Genomic DNA, 21,427 nt, shown 5'->3' with positions numbered 1-21,427 from the left:
TGTCAGCGTTATTGGCCAGCTCTGGTGTGCAGTGTCTTTCTGTTTGCAGCTGACATATCACACAGAAACAAAAGAGAAACAAGCTGCCAGGATACACAACCTCTGGGAGGATGGCAAAAACAAACGAGTGAAGATCAAATATTTGAACCTGCTGTGCTCAATTCATCCGAACCGTCACTTCTACAAAAGGCTGTCAAATCCCTCGTACATTAAGGTATATCACCCCCCCCCCCACTGCTGCTGGATTCGGGGTGTTAGCTGAGTATGGGATTTGTGTTTGGAGCCAGGTGTGCGGTGCTGAGAGGGAAGCATCTTGGCTTCTATCAGCTGCTTATTGATGGTTACTGCTGACAGTGTACAAGCCCAAGCTTCACAATGGTGGGGGGGCGTTCACAGGACTCACACCTGCACTCGCTAGCTCAAGAATTGTCACAGCAAACAAAGGTTTGAGACACTTTTCTGTGAGATGGGAGGATTATTGTCTTCTCATATCAAGAACAGTGGTTGAAAATACAAATAATGTGACTTGGCAAAGACTTAATGTGGTTGATTTAGATTTGAAACCATCGTTTTGAGTTGCTTCTTATGAACATTTGTTTTGGTCAGACATGCTGAGATATTATATAGAACCTTTTATACAAAATCCTCAGCCTGAATGTAACTGTGACTACCTTCCCAAGCGTCAAACATTATGAAAGTATAATTAAAATCATTGTCACATAATCCTATTGTGATGAAGGAAGGTATTCTGAGACCCAGTAATGACGTGAGCAGTCATGCAGCACAGCCACCGCACAGTCAGGAATGAAAAGATTGAGGCACTATTATCGGTATCAGTTTTGACAAATCAAATCGTCTTCTGTCCTTACCTGAGGGTTCATTCCAGCAAACTTCAAACACTGGAGTCGACATGCAGGAAATGCAGCATTACTTCTTCGATAGGGATCTCAGAGGTTGTGCCAATATCAAAAAATGTTAGGGGACCGACTGAAGGTATAAAATGAGGAGCTTTTTTTTTTTTTTTTTCGTGTGTGCCAATGACATTCTGTATCAGCAGACGGAACAGACAGACAACAGATTACACCTCCTGTAATGGCCTTGGCACTTTAGCCTCACTGTTGACAAACCCTGACATGCCCCTTGTGTAATAACAGCTGTGTGCTCTTTAATTTTTTTTAAAAATCTATTATAAATACATCTGTCTGCACCTCGCCTCGCAATGTGTGTCCTGTGTGTCCAAAGCGGTCTGCAGGGACCGGTTTGTAGCTGCTCCTCTGGCAGTCTGTTTATTTGCTGAGCGCTTTTAAAGCCTTCATGAGTGTGTGTGTGTGTGTGTGTGTGTGTGTGTGTGTGTGGATGAAAGTAAGAGAGAGCACATTAGAAGCATAATGCCCATCTGTTCCCAAAGTTTTGTAATGATGTGTTTATGGGTGTTGTGCATCTTTCTGCGTGTACATTTGAGTGTTCTGGGGGTCATTGTCAGGCTGCATTTGAGTATTAGAACTTATTCACATTAGAGATTTTGCTTGTTTTGTCATTTGCCAGCTTTTAAATGACTACATTTCTACAGGAGCGGAAAGTTTAGGCATTATCCAGAATTACAAAACACCGCCTGCACAACTCTATGAGACGACCTGTCACCGCTTGGCATTAGACTTTCATATGTGGCTACATGTATATTTATTTTTCTCTGCGGTTCTCAGATCATTATGCACACACGCCGCCCCGCCCCACCCCCACAGTAGTGATCAGGCCACTTATCTTCTCCAGCCTTCCCATCTCTCCAGGCATGACATCAAACGGGGCTGCTCTGACAAGCCGTTGCTCCTGTAGCTCACACTGTGGCTCGCCTTTAATATCAATTGATTTTTTTTTTTTCTCCTGCGTCTTTGCACATAAGGATTCTCCGGTGGAGGATAATATTTCTGAGCTGAGTCCGGGGAGCGATGTATCGCTTTCTCAGTCAGTGCGCCTTGACAATTGGACCGGCCAACGGCATGCAATCTAATTCTTTACTTGATTCCCCTCTGCTGAGGTGATTCCACCCTCCTCCTCCTGCCTCCCTCCCTCCCTCCCTCCATCGCTGTCGGCCTTTGTATCTCCAGCTCTGCCACTCTTTTTGCTCCATGTTGTCAGACTGGAAGCATTTGCTTAAATCAAACTCCCGCCTCAACACCTCCCTTCCCTCCAGTTAAAGCTGCGAGTGATCCTTGTCTTGGTCTTGTCGTTATTACCACCAGATGACCTTTTCAAAAGATCCAACTTTAAAAACGTACACAGGAGACATTTTCCTCCCACAGCCCAGATTGAAAATGACTTAGCATTTCTTTCATGTTTTTTTTTTTTTTTTTTCCTCCTGCCAACGTATTTCTGCTAAACCCCTGACACTTTGAAATACCCTCATCAAAATATGAATCTCTGAGCTGCGCGGAGACCAACTTTCCGAAGAAGATACAGAGCCTGGAGTCATTCGTCTGCGCAGGGGCATGAAAAGAAGGGATTATATTTCATTCAAATAGTTTTTTTTTCCCCTTTTTTTTTTGGGTGACGGATAAATTCCCTCGCTTGCTTTTTAACTTTATGAAAGTCTTTGAATGTTTTATTCCTTTGTGATGCGATGCTCGCTCGAGGCTGCCTCCCTCGTGCTGCGCCTTGCCAGCCGACACACGGGGAGGGATCTGACCTTGAAATAACGTCACTTTGAGTCCCGTTGAGTCCCGTTGAGTTTAGCGGAAGTTTTTTGTTTCTTTACTATAACTTTCATTTAAATTGTTAAACACTGAGCTGGAAGAAAAAAATGTGACTCTTGTTATCCATAGAAATGGTGTCAGTTAATCAATCAATTTTATATGAACGAAACTCTGTGTGTGTGTGTGTGTGTGTGTGTGTGTGTGTGTGTGTGTGTGTGTGTGTGTGTGTGTGTGTGTGTGTGTGTGTGTGTGTGTGTGTGTGTACAGTTTCAGTCAGTTTTTGTGTGTCTGTTCCCCCACAAGACATAAACACAGATGCACATACAAGCTTTTCCATTTCTCATCAATCACTTTCATGCTTACAATTAAGTGATTTTTTTTTTTAGCAATGTGTATATTCTACTTTCAAATATGTAGAGCAGGCAATTAAAAGAATGTTCTTCCATACAAATTGTCGCTGTTGTCGAATTCATACATAAACCCTCCATAACAAAATATTTTCTCTAAATAATAAATAGAAACTGAAAGAAAAGAAACACCAGAAATGTGTTAATAGGAAAAAAAAAAACAGATTCATGGAGTCTGCATTCAGTACACATTAATCAGATGTGGCAATGCTTTGTCAGCCACCTGATTTGCAGACTTACAGCCGTGTACATTAATCATTTTCATCTTGTGTTCGAGTTTTGATGGTGTTACTGTCGACGGTGTTGTGACAGAAACATCTGAGATTTGACTGTTTGCAGATGATTTACTTCTGACCCGAGAGACACATGAGTTACTGTAGAGAGCAGGTAGTGATAGAGAGAAGGACAGTAAGGAAAGGATTACTAAAAGAAACAAAGGGCTAAAAGAAGGAGGCAGAGACGTGAGGAAGAGACAGAAAGAGAGAAAGATAGGTAAATGTTCCAATTTACCTTCTTCCCCTCTTTCTTTCTATCTATGTGTATGTAGATGTATGTAAGAAAGCAGGAATTAAAGAAAGAAGAGCAAAAAGGTCAGATAGAAAGGAAGGAAGGAAGGAAGGAAGGAAGGAGGAAAGTAAAAGGAGGAATGAAAGAAGAGACACCAGAAAGAAACAAAGATCTCAGACACGACTCATTTTGTGTCACAACTCAGTGCTTTTAATTTTGGGGGAAAAGTCAAATGAAGCGGAGCTGAAATTCATTTCTGTTCTGGAGAGACTCACTGCAGCGTTTTCTGGCAAATGGCTTTTTCACTTTGTCAAATTTAACGCGGCCGTATCTCTGAGGGGCAGCCAGGCCTGCTGCAAACCCCCGCCACTCCATCCTGCAGCTGGAAATGTACCACAGCACTTGTTAAAAGCATGTCTCAATTTGTCCCATCTCAAGACTTCTTTTACTTCCTTTTTCCACCTTCTTGTCTGTGTGGATTGTGATTTCTTGCTTATTTTTTTTATCCGGGGCAGAGGCCACGTTGTGTATTCTTTCCTGGAGTCCTTTTCCATTTCCAATCTTTTTCATAGACGTTGAAACTGTATAACCTCAGAACATATACAGAACATTTTCTTGGAGTTTACTAGATTACATGAAAGGTAGAAGGGTTTACAGATCTGTTTATACTTTGTCCCGAGTGTGTGTGTGTGTGTGTGTGTGTGTGTGTGTGTGTGTGTGTGTCCCTTCTCTCTCATCGCGCCAAGATGAAGAGTAGAGGAGTTATTTATTCTAATTTGTTTGGTTGTTGTGACAGATGTGTGCCATCTCTATTTATTAATGTGCCTCCTTCTTTCATTAGTCATTCTCTGTTTGTACATGCACGTGGAGGTAAACAGTAGTGTTTGTTCTTCCTGTCACAGCGAAGTGCCTGAGGTTGGCACACACACACACACACACACACACACACACACACACACACAGCAGAAACAGACAGTGTTATTTGTTTTGACTTTGACAAAACAAATAAGAACACAGCTCTGCCTCTTTTTCACTTTTCACTTTTTTCACATCTGTCCCCCATTTTTCCCTTACAAGTACACAGTCCCACCCACTCGCACACAAGGTTCTGCCGTTTTAATCAGTGCCTCTCTGACTGACTTCTCCCCCTTTGAGAACACAAAGGAGACAGCTCACTTGAGATCGATACATCTCTGTTATCTATCTGTGGATGAAACTAGAGCCGGGAGGTGGTTATCTTAGCTTAACGTACAGACCGGAAACAAGGGGAAACGTCTTTCTTGCCTGATTCTGTTCCAAGTTTATAAAAATTCCTCTCCAGCACCTCTAAAGCTATATGTCAACTTTTAAATCCGTTCAAAAGTTGCAGATGGTCACCTTGCCTAGCCAAGAGGAAGGTTTTTTTCACTGTTTGAATGACCCAGGAAAGCGGTTTCCCCGCCTCAGTCTTTTAACTAAGGTAACTGCCTCAGACATGGGGCATATACAGAAAGCAAATGAGCATATTTCTCAAAATGTCTAACTATTCCTTTAATAGCAGAGTGAGTCCATGTAATATTTAATATGTTAGGAGGAGCGTTTTGAAGCCAGCTCTATTATTAATAGGAGGTCAATCTAGGGAAGCTCAGAGTGGAGTTATATGGTCAAAATGGCGACCTCAGGTTAATATATCACATCCATGCAAGAGTGTTTTAAACAGGACAGGGCTTTTCTAAAAAGGTATTATTTCGTCCAGAGTAAATGACGAGAAAGCTGTCAAGTCAACCAAAGCATGTAAAGCCAGGGTGCTTATCCTCTCCAGTGGAAACTGAAGACCATGAGGATGAGGATAGGTAACTTTCCAACAGGACTCACCTGCAGATGGTGCCTATGATGTTACATGTTAGGTTTTCATTGAGCTTTCTATGATAATAATAATAATAAGATAAAATAACAGCAGCTTTATCATCTAAGAATAAACATTTTGAAACTAGCCCAGGCCGGTCCTGCACAGCATTGCTGTGTGACCGGAGGACTGCTGAGTTGTGGTTTTCCAGGTGTAGACAAATGTCCTTTTGCTGCTGCAGCCCTTTGTGATGGCTCCAGAAAGGTTTCCTTAAATGCCTTTTGGCACAGACTTTTAATTTCTATTTGTGAGGTAAATGTCATAGTTTATCATTCAGTGACTGACTGCTGATTAAAGTCCCTTCTGCAGTACATAGAGTCCCTTGACCAGAAGCAGCCAGTGAGTTTCTGTTGTTTTCATTTCCATATTTAAAGTCCTTGGCCAGACTTCGGTGTGTTAGCATGTGTGTTAGCAGCATGGCCGGATTGTCATCTCACCACCTTCCAGTTCCTGCTGTAACCACATACTTCACTGATGGCCTGAACTTCATCTGTTTTTTCAAACACTCCTCCTACAAGGGGTTTCAAGTTAATATTAAATACTTCATTTCATTGTTTTAGCTTCGTTCTGCTCCACTCATGAATAAATTAATCTTTTTTCCATATCAATTCAAACTCGGAAGGGAAACTCAGTGGTACTCATTGATTTAATTAATAATTGGTGTAGCCGTACCAGTTGGTAGCAGGACGCCTGCATTAATCATACGATCTTTCTCTTCGCCCCTAAACCTCAGACTAATAAAGCACAAGCTCTGCTCGGTGGCAGCTCAGAAGTCTCTGCTGCTGCCCTTGCCCTCTTGGGTACAGCGTTTAGGTATTCAGTGTACTGGCCTGGTGAGCTGTCTGAGGTCTTTCCTGCCCCGTTGTCACCTGATGCTGCTCTTGTGGTGATCCTTGAATCCTTAATTTTGAATTCTTGAATTGTTGAGTCTCTCTTAATGAAAGAGTTCTGCTCTTGACCTGCTCTTTTACGGAAAGTGTCTTGAGATAACATTTGTCATGAACTAGTGCAATGTAGATAAAGATGAATTGATTGATTGATCTATGAATTGATTTCCCCCAGGCACGCACAGCTTTGATATTCTGTGTTGTGTATTTGCAAGAATAGTAATGATTACAAATTGGAAGCTGAAGCATACTTTGCTATGACCCAGAGAGTATCTGCAGGTCCTACAGAGTCTTAACAAAGACTTAACAAAGTCATGGAAAACCTCATTGCATTAAAATCATGGATTTATATGCTTACGCCTGCATTAACACATTTTTTGGCCACTTGGGTGAAACAAGCTGTCAACATAAGACTGTCATCACTTCTTAAGTTGATAAAGCAAACTATACATCAAGCAGTTACGGAGCAACTTTAGAATTCATTCATTCATTTAGTGGTTTGTGTCCAGTGTCCAACCCCTGAACTTAAATCCAGTCCTGTGTGTTTGTCTCCACCGACCCCTGAACATCCTGCTCCTTAGATGCTAAACACTCATTATTCATCATTATATTCTCCAGCTGATTGTTAACTTTGACGGTTGTTTGGAACTGGCAGGTAGCGTGCTGTGAGTTTTACATACTGTTTCACTTAAAACAGCAGCTTTCTGCATCTACAAATCACGCAGATGAGAGTGATGAGAATGGACCGAAGCAGTAAAGTTGCTGGCAGGTTATTTAAATTTACCGTGAAGACTGGAAGCTGGGAAAAACGGCTCGCCTGGCACTCCATGGGTTACAAAAGCTGCCCACCAACTCACAAAATAACATGTTGAATCTCGTTTGTTTAAACTGTACAAAAAAAAGAAGTGTAGATAACAGCAATTTGGGCTTTAATGCAGGGTTTGTGTGCCAGGCTGTTTGTTTTGGCTGGAACTCCTTCCATGTCCTCCTGTTTTCAGACTTGAAGCTAAGCTTACCTTGTGTCGGTACAATAAAACAGAAAGATATTAGCGTGGTATCAATCTTCTCCTCTTACTCTTGGCAAGAAAGCAAAAGTGCGTATCCCAAAATGTTGAACTATGGCCTAATTAATATAAAAATACTGATGTAAAGGAGTTTGAACTGTTTCTTTTTCTGTGATGCAGAGACGCCTATATTGAGTTTGATTTAGAAATTAGATGAAGATAATTATGAGGTCATTCTTAAGTTATCCACTTATTCTATTATCTATGAATAAGGAATCTTAGAAGGAAGGACTCCACCTTGGATTCTGTTTTCCAAGTTCCGATGTGAAAGGTGTCTGCAGTGATGTTGGTCTTATTGTCATGAGTTATGTCATGCTGAAATGATGCAATTCATTTTTGTGACTTACTTAACCCGCCTTGTCTTCTTCTACTGCATTTAGCAATTTCCGGTAGAATTCCCTGAGAGAAGCTGATTGAACTTGTCGTGTTCACAGGTTAGCGTGCAGATGGAGGCAGCATAGTGAGAGCAAGAGAGCACGTTTTCCAGTCAAGAAATGTTTTAACCACATGTATGGAGCAGTGGAGGGCAGGGTCTGTTTTCATAGAATCTTTTCCTTCTGCGCTACCTATTAAAATACTTAGTTAAAGTTTCTGAACTTCAATTACCTGTATTCAATCGCAACTCATTTGTTCTACCAGTTTTATTCTCTTTTCATCAACTACTTTGAAAGTCAATTCCAGGGAGTGTTTGCAGGCGTCTTTAAACTGTTAAGCTTGGCCTGAGCTGGGCTGACATCAGAGCAGTGGCTGCACCACCGGGTACATCCAGAGTCCAATATGATTTGTTAACTACCTTTCAGCAGTCTGCAATGGAGCTGCTTTGGTGAAATGACACATTTCTCCTTTTCTGCCTCCCTCTCACACTCATCATTTCGGTCACGCTACATTGATGTTTTAGGCTGCCCCTGAAAAGGTTGTTTGAAGAAACATTTGAAGACTGATCTCATTGTCCTTTCTGCGGCTGCACAGTAACCCGTCGTGCCAAGGTTTGGCTGCAAGTGCCCAGATGAGAGTGTGAGAGGACTTGTATTCCCTCTGTGTCTCCTTTATGCATTTCCATATCTTCTCCTTCACCAAATGAGTCCTTTGTCTGCTTAGAGACCAGCGCTAATGAGAGAGTTGCATTGCAGCATTTTAGAAGCCATTGCTCCCCCATTCATCAGGAGAGATTTGTGTTCAGGCGTCTGTTTTTTTTCTACTCAGCCACCCCCCTCTCTCTGTTCTCTCCCTACTCTCTGATTTATGATAACGAGGTTGTTGTGTAAAACCAGCTTTTATCGACCAAACAAAATGGCTCCCAGCTTTCTGCGTGCATGTATGTGTACATCCACAAGCATGCTTATTTGTGTGAGCTGCTCCCCGGCTCTGTGTTGCACTGACTATGAATCTGAACATCTTTGTATGCTGATATCAGTACTTGTGTGCCATGATGCATCTATCAGTGTGTGTGTGTGTGTGTGTGTGTGTGTGTGTGTGTGTGTGTGTGTGTGTGTGTGTGTGCGTGCATCCCCGCAATGAGAACGAGATGAAAGGCCACTGCTCCTGTGAGTCACAAGCTTCTGCCTGCTTCCTAAATGGCCCAAAATAGACCGTCACTCAGTGCAATGAAGATGATCTTCTCTGCTTACAATTCACTTGCACACACCCATGCGCGCACACACACACAAATTACACATATAAATGGTACTTGTACAAGTAAAGAATGAGAAGATGAAAGCCACTGACGGGAACGTAGAGGGAGACATTTACATGCGCACAATGCAATGCACACAACTCTTGCATAGCAAAATAGTCAACGCGTAAATCTATCATGAATAAAAGTGCGAAAATGACATGTGAATGTGATTTTTAGCAAGAAGTGAAACAGTCATGGTCACTCACACACACTCAAACTGATGGACACGCTCCCTTATAAGTCCCATTTACAGGCATATGAATATAAGATAAGATATAAATATAATAGTAACGTTCAGGACAATAGTAAGACATGTAGACACACAAATAAAAGTATCTTTGTTTGATAAGAGCGATTTGGCCCCTTTCCTGTTATTACCAGCTATTGTAAGGGAAAATATAAAAAGAAATTCACGTTGTCTCTTTCCAACACATTTTCTTCATTTGCGTGTGATTTATTCTGTGTGATGTGTTCAGGTGCTCCAGTACAAGACAAGCAACTGTGATGTTCTGTTCTTGTCTGTGTTTTCCCTGATTGTCCACAAGACCAGAAGGTCTGAGATTACTGCAGAGAAAACCTCTGAATTGACTGAGTGCTCTCTCGTTTTCTACCTTTGTCCTCGGTTTTTCCTCCCTGTCTTTCATGTTGTCTCTCACCCTGCAGCATGAGTAATGTGTTGCCATATTCTGGCCAGCTGTGATTGTCTATATGCCGTAGTGTTAGTGTGAGTCTTGCCTGGACGGTGTGCTTCGAGCGGGAGGCCACAGATGTGACAGCAACGAAACTCTTTTTGCCACTTTAGTTCTGTCACTTTAGTTTTCCCTGATTTTACCTAATTTTGAGGAGACATTCCTACAAAGCATTATTTACTAGTATACAGTACATGAATAATTATACTATTGTAATCATATATTTAATTCCCAAGCCCATTTGTTTCTACTGAAGATGCAAATCTTTACAAACAGTCTGAAAATACCTAGTTTCAGTTTTGAAAAAGCCAAAATATTTCCCTTAAACATGGTGTGTTTGTTGGGGACTATTTTCAGCTGCAGATTAATACAGATTTGGTGCGAGGTGCCAGTGAGCAGTGACTTGTGCAGCAGCAGGGCAGCGTATGTGGGTCTGACCCAAACTACAGAGTCCACGATTCAGGTGATGCAGGAACATGTCAGCTGTGAATAATGTGGCTCACTGATGTGTTTCCGATCATTTTTGGAAAACAATGTGATGATACAACAGTGATAAATCCTGATATATCAGGCTTTGGATACACAGACTGTATTTGTTGGCAGGTTCTGTTTACTGCTGGATTTGGTCGTAAGAAAAATAACAGTTTCTGTGGCCACGGCATACTTACTTTAATTCTAAATTCTTGTAATAGAAAACTGGAAATTCAAATTGCTGCTCGGACAGTGTGAAAATCTGATTGGTTGTTTAAGGCTTAAAGGGCATCGAGCAAGTAATTATTATTTTGTTATTAATTGTTTATTAATTGTAATTAATCATTCAGTCTGTAGCAAGCTGAATGCCAAATGCCCACCACAGTGTGCTATAGTCCAGCGACGTACTCAGATTTCTGACTTTGACCATTAGTCACGTTGCTTCTCCTCAGGGTATAAAGTATTAGGATGACATGAAAATGAGAAAAGCAGCAAATCCTCCCATTAGACAAGCTACTTACTTAATAAAAGGCTTAAAATTATTATCAACATATTCTTCAAATAAATTTGTGGTATTTCATTTGTGGGGAAAAAAAAAAGAATCAGAAATGTTATGCTTCACTATCTCTGTCTGTCAGTATTCTTCTTCTCCATTTAATATGATTTCAACTCATCTCACTGTGTTGGCACCAGAGTGGATAAAACATCGTGTTACAGCCTCCTGCTTCTCTCCGTCTCTTGCTCTGCCTTCCCTTTTACATTTTTCTCTTGTCCCTCTTAATTCGCAGCTCTTTCCCTCCCAGCCCGGCGCTGCGGCGTCTTTCATCAACCGTTGTTGGTTATTCAGAGCTTTACTTTCATTTAAATTGTGTGACAGTGGAGGTAGGAGCAAGGCAGTGTTGTCATTTTATAAGGAAGTGAACTGAATTTTGATTTGAACCTCTAACATCTCTCTCTCTCTATCACTCACACACACACACACAGACACACACACCAACTCCATTCTTTTAAACTCAATTCAGCTCAGTTAAATTATTCTCCAGTTTGCTTTATTGGAATGGATGTTAGATGAATAGCATTATCAAAGCAAAGACATAACAGAAGCCAGAAAGTCATTTGTGCCGACTTGATTGAGAAAACAGAACGAGCACTAATGTGCAACATACGCCACATGTAGTGGAGAAGTGGTTCACATGTTAATCTGTCTGCTCTCCATCTCTTTCACAGGGTCCCATAGAGAATGATGTTGTGATTCACGTCGCCTTGATAGCAGAGAGCCAAAGGTAATGCATGTGTGTGTGTGTGTGTGTGTGTGTGTGTCTTAATGTGCAGGCCATAAAGCGATGTTATTTCCCACTCCTCTCTCCCATTCAGCTCTCTCAGTGGTGTAATTGTGGTGAGCTCATAAAGCTGGAGCTCTGCCTGACCTCTACCGTCATCTGTCACTCTTCTCATTGTGTGTACGCGCTCGTATGTCTGGGTGCACGCTTGGATACCTGTGTGAGACTGTGTGTGTGTGTGTGTGTGTGTGTGTGTGTGTCAACACGGTCAAACGACTCTGTGAAGCTTGTTAACCTGTAGCTTCAATTACTGCTGCTGGCAAGTCCCATCAGGACTCGTGCATCATCTTTCTGCTTCACTTCTGTTCTCCAGTACACGCCGCTGTTCAATAGCAGCGTAAAAGATAAAGATTTACAATGGACCTAGTTAACAGAGTTTTATATATTTACAAGAACACAAGGCTAATAGATTTATTAATGTTGTGATAAATCTGTATAGATACATTTAAAGGTCAACAGCTGCTGTAGAATCACAGCAGTAGATTTAGTAATGCCAGCATTTCCTTTCAAGAAATATAAAGTCACAAACATTTCAATACATATTATTGTGTTTGCACTGACTGCCTAAACAGAACAGTGTAATATTGTAGCTCTGTGTGTGTGTGTGTGCAGGCTGCAGGTGTTTTTGAACACCTATGGCATTCAGACCCAGACGCCACAGCAGGTGGAGCCCATCCAGATCTGGCCTCAGAAGGAGCTGGTCAAGGTAACACAGACACACGAGTGACATGACGACTGTATCCATATGATAACTCCATTTCCAGCTAACGTGTCAATGTTTGTGGCTGTTTCTAAATGAGAAAAACCCCTAAAAGGATCCTACGCGTTCATTGGTCTACGTACACGGCGCTATGGTTGTTACTAGTTAATTGTCCATGCAGGAGGTGTGGGAAATAAAAGAGCAACAACCTAGTCTGTCCTAGTTTTACACTACAATATGAGAAGCAACGTAATGTCAGACTGATGTGGTAGTTAATAGCATGTGGGACCACAAGGAAGCTTAATAATGTCACATAATAATGTCGTTAGCTAATGATATGCTAACTGCAGGCCATGGAAGTGACGCAGTGTTACGTTACAACTTAAGGTAACTTACCAGCCGTGGATGCTGACTTAATAGCTTACCTTCGAGCAGACAAACACACTGTTCAATCCTTTCCTTATATTTTTGCTTTCATGATTTTTGTTTTGGGGAAGAAAAAAAGAAAAGGCACCTTCCTCCAAACTCTTTGTACATGCCGTATTACAGCCACTATTGGAGGGAGGGGTTTTGCCAGTCGATGCCTCACCGATTGCATTACAGGAGTTACTGTGGCCGTCAATACCCCAGCAGAACTCGGCACAGTCAGTCCATCTGCTTGTCAGTCCTGGATTTCCTGCTCTTAAGATTTTCCTCTTGATTGTCACATCAATCACAGCAAGGCTGCGGATTGGTTGACGCGATTGATCAGTGGAACAGTGATTGTTCATGTTGATTGATCGGCTTAATGGTGGAGCCGTCGCCGTGTCACTCTGGCAACTTGGAGATGCATGGGGCCGAGCGGCTTCCAAATTTGTTCTCTGAAGGGTGCGTTCGACAGCTCTGCAAGAGATGAAAGACATCCCAAATGTTGCCTTGTGATATTCTGAATGGTTAATTTGGAATCACTTCCATCGTTACTTTAACTTCTGTTTCGCTCCTGCATTTGAATACTTGGAGGTCAAAACAAGTAGATGAGTTTGTGGATCAAGGAGCTTCAGAGGAGAATATAAAAGCTGTGAGATGCAGTTGGAAGAAATCCCAGAAACTTTAAGACCTGTGAAGGATTAACAAACAGCTTTTTGTAGATCCTTGAAAATACATGATGGTTTTTAAATTAACTAAATATGTCTCTGCATGATGGTATCTACTCAACCTGTAAGCTGTGAGCAAAAAAGATGTTATTCTATATCTATATTTTGTTCAACAAATATTTCCTACTCTATTTGTTGCTTATTAGTCATTTAGTCATAAGCTGTTAATTGATAATCTATTGAAGTAAAATGATTACAACTGGAACATTAGGTGAGCTTTCTTTTTAGCAGCAGTGCTTGTCTGACAGGCCAAAACAAGAACGTTTTGTGGCAGCCCAATTGGAACAGAAAACTGAAATTCCCCATCCAAAATGTATAGAAATCCTTGATGGCATTTCTTGGCTTTCATTTTAAGTCATTGTTTTCAGCATAACGTCTGTAGTTCAATAGAATTTAGCATCTGAATCCACCAGAGAATCTCCTTATCCTCATCAAATGTATGTTTAACTTTAAGTAGCAAAAGTGAATGAATAACTTCAACTTTAAACTGAAATACTCAGTTCAGTCTAATAAGTCTAATAGTCTACTTATTACTCTTTGCTCATAAAAAATGAGAAAATAAGTTGTAGATTTATATAGGAGACTACTTTGACTCTCTGTAGATCCAAAACAAACCCATCAAGGGAGACCTCACTGTCTGATGACAATGAGGTCTCCCTTGATGGGTTCATTAGTTCATTATGGGTTAGATGGGTGTAAACTGACTTTACCTGGATGGATGCACTGCCAATCATATGTGGGTGAAAATATTGTAACTGGATGACAGAATACTGGGCATCACATCTGTTTGGCTGCTTGATTATTAACAGTGGAGATGCTCTGACAGTAACAGAAGGAACTGACAGTAAGGAAGGAACTTGCAGTCTACTGAACCTTTTTTCAGTAACTAGTCCAGCACTCGCTGCTGTTTCCATCTTACTCACTCTGCTTCTTTCATCTGCAGCAGATTACGCCATTTGTACTGTCATATATGTGACACCAGCCACTGCCTCCCTTCCAGCTTCTGTTCCCACCACACCCGTCGCTCAAACCCTGGTTTCTCCCCTGGATGCTGTCCCTCATCTGCATGTGTCTTGTCTGAAGTCTGCTATCTCCCCGTCGTCTGTCTCTCCTCTGTCATATCCATCATTCAAACCCTCTTCTTCATCTGGCGTGTCTTTTATGTGGCGTCAGTTCTCAACGCCACCTTCTATAAACAAACAATTTCTCCTATCATGTCATCTCTCCGGGCTCTGTTGTTTCCTCCAGGCCTTTCTACCTTCTGTCCATTTCCTGCTGTATCCGTCACATGCGCTTTTCCAACCCCATTCTCCCCTCTAGGCCTACGTCCTGCCCCGCCCCCATCATGTCTGTTACACCAAACAACTCTCCCCTCCAGGTTTATCATCTGCCTTTGAACTGTCATACCTGTTACTTTTTACTTCTTTCCCCTCTGCCTCTTTCTGCTGCGTGGTGCTCAACCTCTCAGATGGATATGCAATTGTGAGTCAGAGCGGGCGCTGTGCTGAATATTAAATCCAAAGCCCAGACAGACGTTTCTTCCTCGACAGAATCTGTTTATCTCGGAGTCACCACCATCTCCGGTGCTGCAGGCTGCATTTGCTCACCTCACCTCGCCCCTCGCAGCCATTTGATTGTGTTGACAACAGCTGCCTGATGATGGGAGAGTGGCAATTACATTTTGCAATGTGTTATTCCCACCCCTACAGCTTTGCACTTTGAAAATCACTGCTTTCTCCAAAAATAGCCTTCCTGTTAGCTGTCTCTCTCCTGCTTTCATATCTGATAGTCAGTGTGGAGGCCATTTTGTTTAAGACTCATTTTCATGCAAACGAGGCTCTAAAGCGAGACAAAGGCTGCAGGTCTTGAAAAGCTTTGAAGAGAAATTGCATTATTCTAATATTCTTGTAAAATATGACTATTGGTCATAATAATATTTTACTCACCTCTTCAGAGATTGGGAAAATGGCAGTGCAAGTCTAATGCAGCTAGTGGAAGCAGTCCAACCATTGCAGTTGTAGTGCAAGTTGCTACAACTTCAGTCTCCTGTTATTGTGTGGTAACAGTAAAGCAGTGTAACTTTGCAACTTCTCGCATTTGCTCCTCTTGCAGCATGTTAGGAAGTTGCATATAAAGTGAAGGTGAACAAACTAGCATGTGCACGTAAGTTGATCCATCTTCTATGTTACACAGCTATCAACAAAAGCTTCATGGTTTTCTTGGGAACTACTTCCTGTGTTTTGGTTGGACACAAAGTGTTTGAGATCATTTCTATTAAACTGGAGGTTTGTAAAGTTGGTTGTAAAGAACTTCATTGCTTCTATGCAAGTTCTTGGAAAAGAGCATTTACAGCAACCAACAAATCTTTCAATGTACAGTGCTTAACAAATGTATCAGACCACCTGTCATAAAAACGAGAAAACACAAATATTTTAGAAATCTGTCAACAACTTGTTTCAAATTTAACATTGTATTATTATTTATTAGGCAAATAACAAACTGGAACAACTAAATAGTCCTTATTCACATATTTTAACCAAAAATCGTAATATTTTGTTTGACCTCCTTTGGCCCTGATTGTTTTCATGGACTTTTCGACCGTCTCTTTTGTTATTGAGTTCCAAATAGTTCCTAGCTGTTCCCAGAGACTTGCTTTGGATTACATTTGTGTGTGATCTATTTTTTAATTCAATAAATCCTGTTCGATAGGATTCAAGTCTGGACTTTGACTTGTCCAGTCCATCAGTTCCACTACTCCAGATTCTTTTTACATCATTTCAAATACATCATTTTGATTAAAGAGCTGCACATACTGGTGGATTAACCATTACAGAAATTAAAAAAATAATTTGGTGATCAGCAATACTGTTAATTTAGGGCAGCGGAGGCAAACACCTGACACTGGGTGGTGGTCTAATACATTTGAGGACACCTTCTGGAGCTGGCCAGTGGGTTGACCAAAACTGTTTCGGAATTAGAAAGTTTAATCCCAAATTCAAAAGGCACAGACAGTATAGTATCACTCTGAGCCTTTTTGGCAAGATGCTGAGCCCCCACCTGCATGCTTACCTTAAATCTCTCTGGATGACAGCATCTGCTGTAAAAGTTAATCTGCTGTGCACACTTTGTGAGACCATCGGTTACATTTACACTATTTGGGACAGCAGCTGTAAAAATATGCAGGAACCAACACCTGTCTGAGCTCCTGTTAAACTGAGGAATGTCCTTATAGTGTATTCAAAGTTTTGCAGTGTGTCAGGAACGAGTCGTACATTTTCACACCTTGTAGCCACTGCAGAGGTATAAAATACAGCTTTTAAATACAGCTTGCTATTATTGCTTCCACCTGTCAGGCTTGCTGTTTGTGCTGCGGTCAGTTGAAGTGTGAGGGAATGAAAGGATGCTTTGATAGGCTGCCTGCGTGTTGTCATTCTTCATTGGTATTCTGCACACAGGAAGTGTTGGGTGCAGAGGTTCTTCCAGCCTCCAGTGGCTTTTCTCCTCCAGGTCTCATTCTTGCCTGTTAGGGCACTGATTTGCAATGCCATGTAATTCTCTATTAACATTTCTCTTATTTTACACAAAGTCTGTTCTTTTCTCTCCTTTTATGTAATTACCTTTAATTGCTCCCTCCCGTTGTGTTCAACACAGCCTGTTCAAAACAGCAAGGAAGTGCACTGGGGTAACGGAGCACCACCTTTTGGTTGACATGGTGAATTGCAGTTGGTTTGAGCTTGAAGAATGCGGCATGGAGGTTCTTGACAGGCAGATTTCCTGCAGCGCCACTTGAGTGTGTGGGTGTACTGATGCTGCCTCGTGATGGGACCGGAGGTATTTAAATTTAGAATTTATAGGGTGACACAACGGGAATAAGTACTCCGGTGTTACACTCAGCCAGACACAAGTAGTTCACAGAAGTACACATTAGTGTCAGCTAACACATACACATACACACCCCCGCACACACACAGATAAACGCCGCTCGTAGTGAGTGTGTCACGCCAGCGGGCTCCGAACAAGCAGAGCCAAGAAATCAATGTCCATCTTCTTTCCCTTTGCATCTTTGAGTCAGTTCATTGTGACAGCAGGCGACACAGCAGTAAGAAGCTTTTATCTGAAGCACCAAAGAGATGCTCTGGAAACTGAGCTCCTGTGTTCTCATTGCTCCCATCTCTAAATGCATCTCGGTGATGCCTGAGGGAGAAGGCCGTGACCTTTTCCTCTGCTTTGTTTTGATGAACTGGGGGATGCCTTCGATGTAACGACTGGGTAATTACTACAGCACCTGTGAAAACAGTCAAAGATGTCTATGTTTCCGTCTTGCTCTTTCTACCTGGGTGCACCGGTAATACTGATGCTATAATTGGTGGTAGAACAGTGATGGTTTGAGCTCGTGTTCGGGTTTTAGGAGAATAAGCCCTACAAATCTAAATTGTACCCGTGGGGGGAGACTACTTTTTCTGGCTTGACTGACCACAGAATTCCAGTCCACCAATTAAGCGTGAAGCTTGAACTCAGCTACTCTGAGCGAGGCTTCTTCAGCCAAACCCTGTTGGAGTCATTTATAAGGTCAAGTTTTTTGCTTGCCCCTGTACGTTGGACATCAGCGCTGCTGATGTTAACATTTTTCAGCTCATAATGTTGCTTCATACTTGAGATTTTACTCGACTCAGTGTTTTTCACGTTGAGACTGTGGGACCAGGCAGAGTCTTGAGACGTGACTTTATGACTTCATTCAACTACGATACTTCTCTCATAGAGCTGCACAGGGGATGGAGTTACAGTGTGTGGGCACTGAACAGGTGAAAGCCACCTGCCCCCAGGCTCAAAATAATAAAGGGCCTCTTCCTACCTCCAATCTATACCAATCCTGGTGTTGAAAGTAATATCGGAGTGTTTTATTGAGTGGAAAAGTGTGGTGCAAAACACATCAATCTGAGATTAAGTTTTAATTATCATGGAAATGAGTAATTTCAACATTTTTTATTTCTGTTTCATTTATCTAGAAACCAGGTCATATACTGTAGGTCCTTCAGAAAAAAAGACTTAACCTTTCAAAGGGGTACCTCAGGGATTTTACTGTAGCGTTTCACTTCCATAAAGTTTGGTGATGCATAAGTGATGGTCAAAATCAAAGTGGCAGAGACTGAAATATACTGATTTTTACATATGGACCAAGCTCCATAAACCAGATCCTACACTTCCCACAATACTCTTAGTTTGTAAAAAGGGCTTCTGGTTATAAAAATAATCCACTTTATAATAACCTTGGGGATAATCATCAGGATTATTGTGTCAGGCTTGATAAAATTACCATTACCAGGAAATACCAGGAATCCACTGCTCGCTAAACCACTTCCCCAAAACAGTCGTAAGATGCTGTTTTTATTGAAAGGATTCAAACAGTCCAGCGTTTTCTTTAAGATCCTGCAGTATAATAGTAGAGCTAATTTGCCTCACCTTGCAATACAAGAACAATGTTAAGTCTTTATTCTAAATATTTATCATCAGCTGGTGATGATAAACCAGTATATGGAGAAAATATATGCCAATATGTCCATGTGCCACAGCTATCATTGTAAACTGCATATGTGCATGACATTGTGACATTTACTAAGGAAGGTGGGGGCCTAATGAAGGGCCAATTACCACCTGCCAATTTTTTAAGATGGACATCTTTGGCGGGGTATGATATGCTAAGTGGCTCACATGGAACGTATGAAACAGCATGCTGTCATTTCTTTATTGTAATGAGGGCTCAGCTAGGTCTCAGTGTCTCTTTATATGGGCCTCTGCATCTCAGTACAACAGTGTTATCAGCTCTGGTGCCCATGGGTGTGCTCGGGTACCACTAAGCACACTGCTGATGGCAGCGCAGGGACCTTTCATTATCGCCACGTCTCATAACTTTACACAGAGCTAATATCAGTAGGTGGTTCTGGCATATGGTGGTAATTTCATCTTATAAGTTGCAGCAACAGAAGTCTCAGTGGAAGAAGACAGATGATGGACTTGCACTTTCATTACGATATTGAATGGAACTGTGCGGCGTGACATTTCAAATCAAATATGATATTTTTAATCTCAAAGCAATACTGATACTATCACAGGGGAATGTACATATCAAGATGTAGATATACATTTTCTCTGAAAACAGAAAGGCAAGCAGTGAGACCATGTACAATAAAAACACAGTGTTCACTGACAAGGTTTTTGTTTATGCCTCTGTGTGAATGCCTGTGCGTGTCTGTCTGCAGGCGTACCGCTTCCTTGCTGTCAATAAGAAACTGGGGTTGAGTGGGCGTCCAGAGAGGCCAGTAGGCTGCATCGGGACCTGCAAGGTACTCTTGTTTGCAAACACACCTACACACAACTACATACCGGCAACATACACACACACATGTGCACTCCATGTTGCCCTGGGTGCCCACTAACACAGCTCACACGTATTGGCCTGCATACATTTCCTAGAGCACTGAGAGGGCGACTACAGCTCAGAAACTCAATGGTTTCCTCCTCTTCAGACATACAGTATTTGTTAGTGAATGCTGAATGATTTTGCCTATTCTTATCACTTTCTAGTGTGCTAAGCTGCTGTCAGGCAGTCTGTGTGTGTGTGTGTGTACATGTGTGCGTATTATGTGTCTGTGGAAGTGTGTGTGTGTGTACGGTTCATGTGTGTGCTCGCTAATGTCTCTTGTTGATGTTGTTTGCAGTTTCTCCCAAATGAAGGTCATAGCACGACAGAATAAGTTAAGCTACAGCAGCTTTCTCAAACAAAGTCATTGCCAAACAAATGAATCATGGCTCCCAACGCATTGCTAAGACAATATTATAATGGAACATTTATAGGGAAGATGGCTGACTGCCAGAGGGCATTATCATCATCAGTGTGTCTGTACGGGTGTGTGTGTGTGCGTCCCTGTGACAATCTGTTCAGGTGAAAGGCAGCTTTGAACAACATGTGTGTGTACTGTATGTGTGTGTGTGTGTGTGTGTGTGTGTGTGTGTGTCTGTGCTATCAGGAGTGGTTGTTTAGCTTCTGTGTGTCCCTTCTATCTTAGGATTGATGGCTTGTTTTATACACTGCCCAGAATAATGTATACGTGGCTGCTTGTGAGCCATCCGTCTTCTAATGCAATAGTGTGTGTGTGTGTGTGTGTGTGTGTGTGTGTTTGTTTGTTTGTCTCCTTCTAGATTTATCGTATCCTGGGGAAGACGGTGGTGTGCTACCCAATAGTGTTTGATCTAAGTGACTTTTACTTGTCCCAAGATGTTATGCTGCTGATTGATGACATTAAGGTAAGTCAGGGTCACACTTGCAGCTTACCAACGACATGATTCTGCAGCTTACCACTTTTTATGTACTCGCAGAACTTAAATAGCTGAGATATATTCAGTTTGTCTGCTCTAAAGAGATGCAGTCTGGCATTTGTGAAAAAGACAAGAAATTAGCCAATTTGGTTTGACTGTGTTCGTTTTATGAGGCCACTCAGAAAAGGGCACGTACTGGGAATTCCCTCCAGGGACCTTTTGTAGTTATGTGATGTCTAGTTTTGATAAATACGCCAGTGCCCTATTTTCAGACTATATTGGGTCAGACAAGCTATGTACAGAGAGTATAATTCACTGGAAAAGATGACTAGTGTTATGGATCCATGTTGAGAAGTGACATTGCTGAAGTCATAAATTACAGAGGGGAAATAAAACACACAGAATTTAAGATGCATTTTACACACAATCAAACTCAACCACTGACTTTGAAATTGTTGTGACTTCTCTGATGCCTATGGTGTGCAGATGATGGGAGGAAAAACGTCCGCTGACAACGACTTGTTACATAAAAATAGGTTTATTACAAAAAGATCAGTTGTCTAACAGGCTCCATGGTTGCCTGGGAAGACGTAACCCAATTATTTGTCTCTTACAGACAGAGTATCCCCTTGCCAAATTAACGACTTCCCCGAGCTTCTCTGAAT

At 41.7% G+C, this 21,427-nt stretch overlaps 1 protein-coding gene across 3 annotated transcripts in view; it reads left to right on the top strand.

Annotated features, from left to right (window-relative positions):
- The window catches only part of phkb (phosphorylase kinase, beta), an 86,363-nt gene that overhangs the window by 51,880 nt on the left and 13,056 nt on the right, over window positions 1–21,427 (top strand). For all 3 annotated transcript variants that reach the window (XM_070831844.1, XM_070831852.1, XM_070831860.1), the window contains 4 exons: window positions 11,503–11,558; window positions 12,228–12,321; window positions 19,706–19,789; window positions 20,646–20,750. In XM_070831844.1, coding sequence (XP_070687945.1) covers window positions 11,503–11,558; window positions 12,228–12,321; window positions 19,706–19,789; window positions 20,646–20,750 — 339 coding nt within the window. The remainder of the gene's footprint in view (window positions 1–11,502; window positions 11,559–12,227; window positions 12,322–19,705; window positions 19,790–20,645; window positions 20,751–21,427) is intronic.

The sequence above is a fragment of the Pempheris klunzingeri genome, chromosome 1, assembly GCF_042242105.1.
Source record: "Pempheris klunzingeri isolate RE-2024b chromosome 1, fPemKlu1.hap1, whole genome shotgun sequence".
Taxonomy (NCBI): domain Eukaryota; kingdom Metazoa; phylum Chordata; class Actinopteri; order Acropomatiformes; family Pempheridae; genus Pempheris; species Pempheris klunzingeri.
This window is presented reverse-complemented; position numbering and strand designations above follow the sequence as displayed.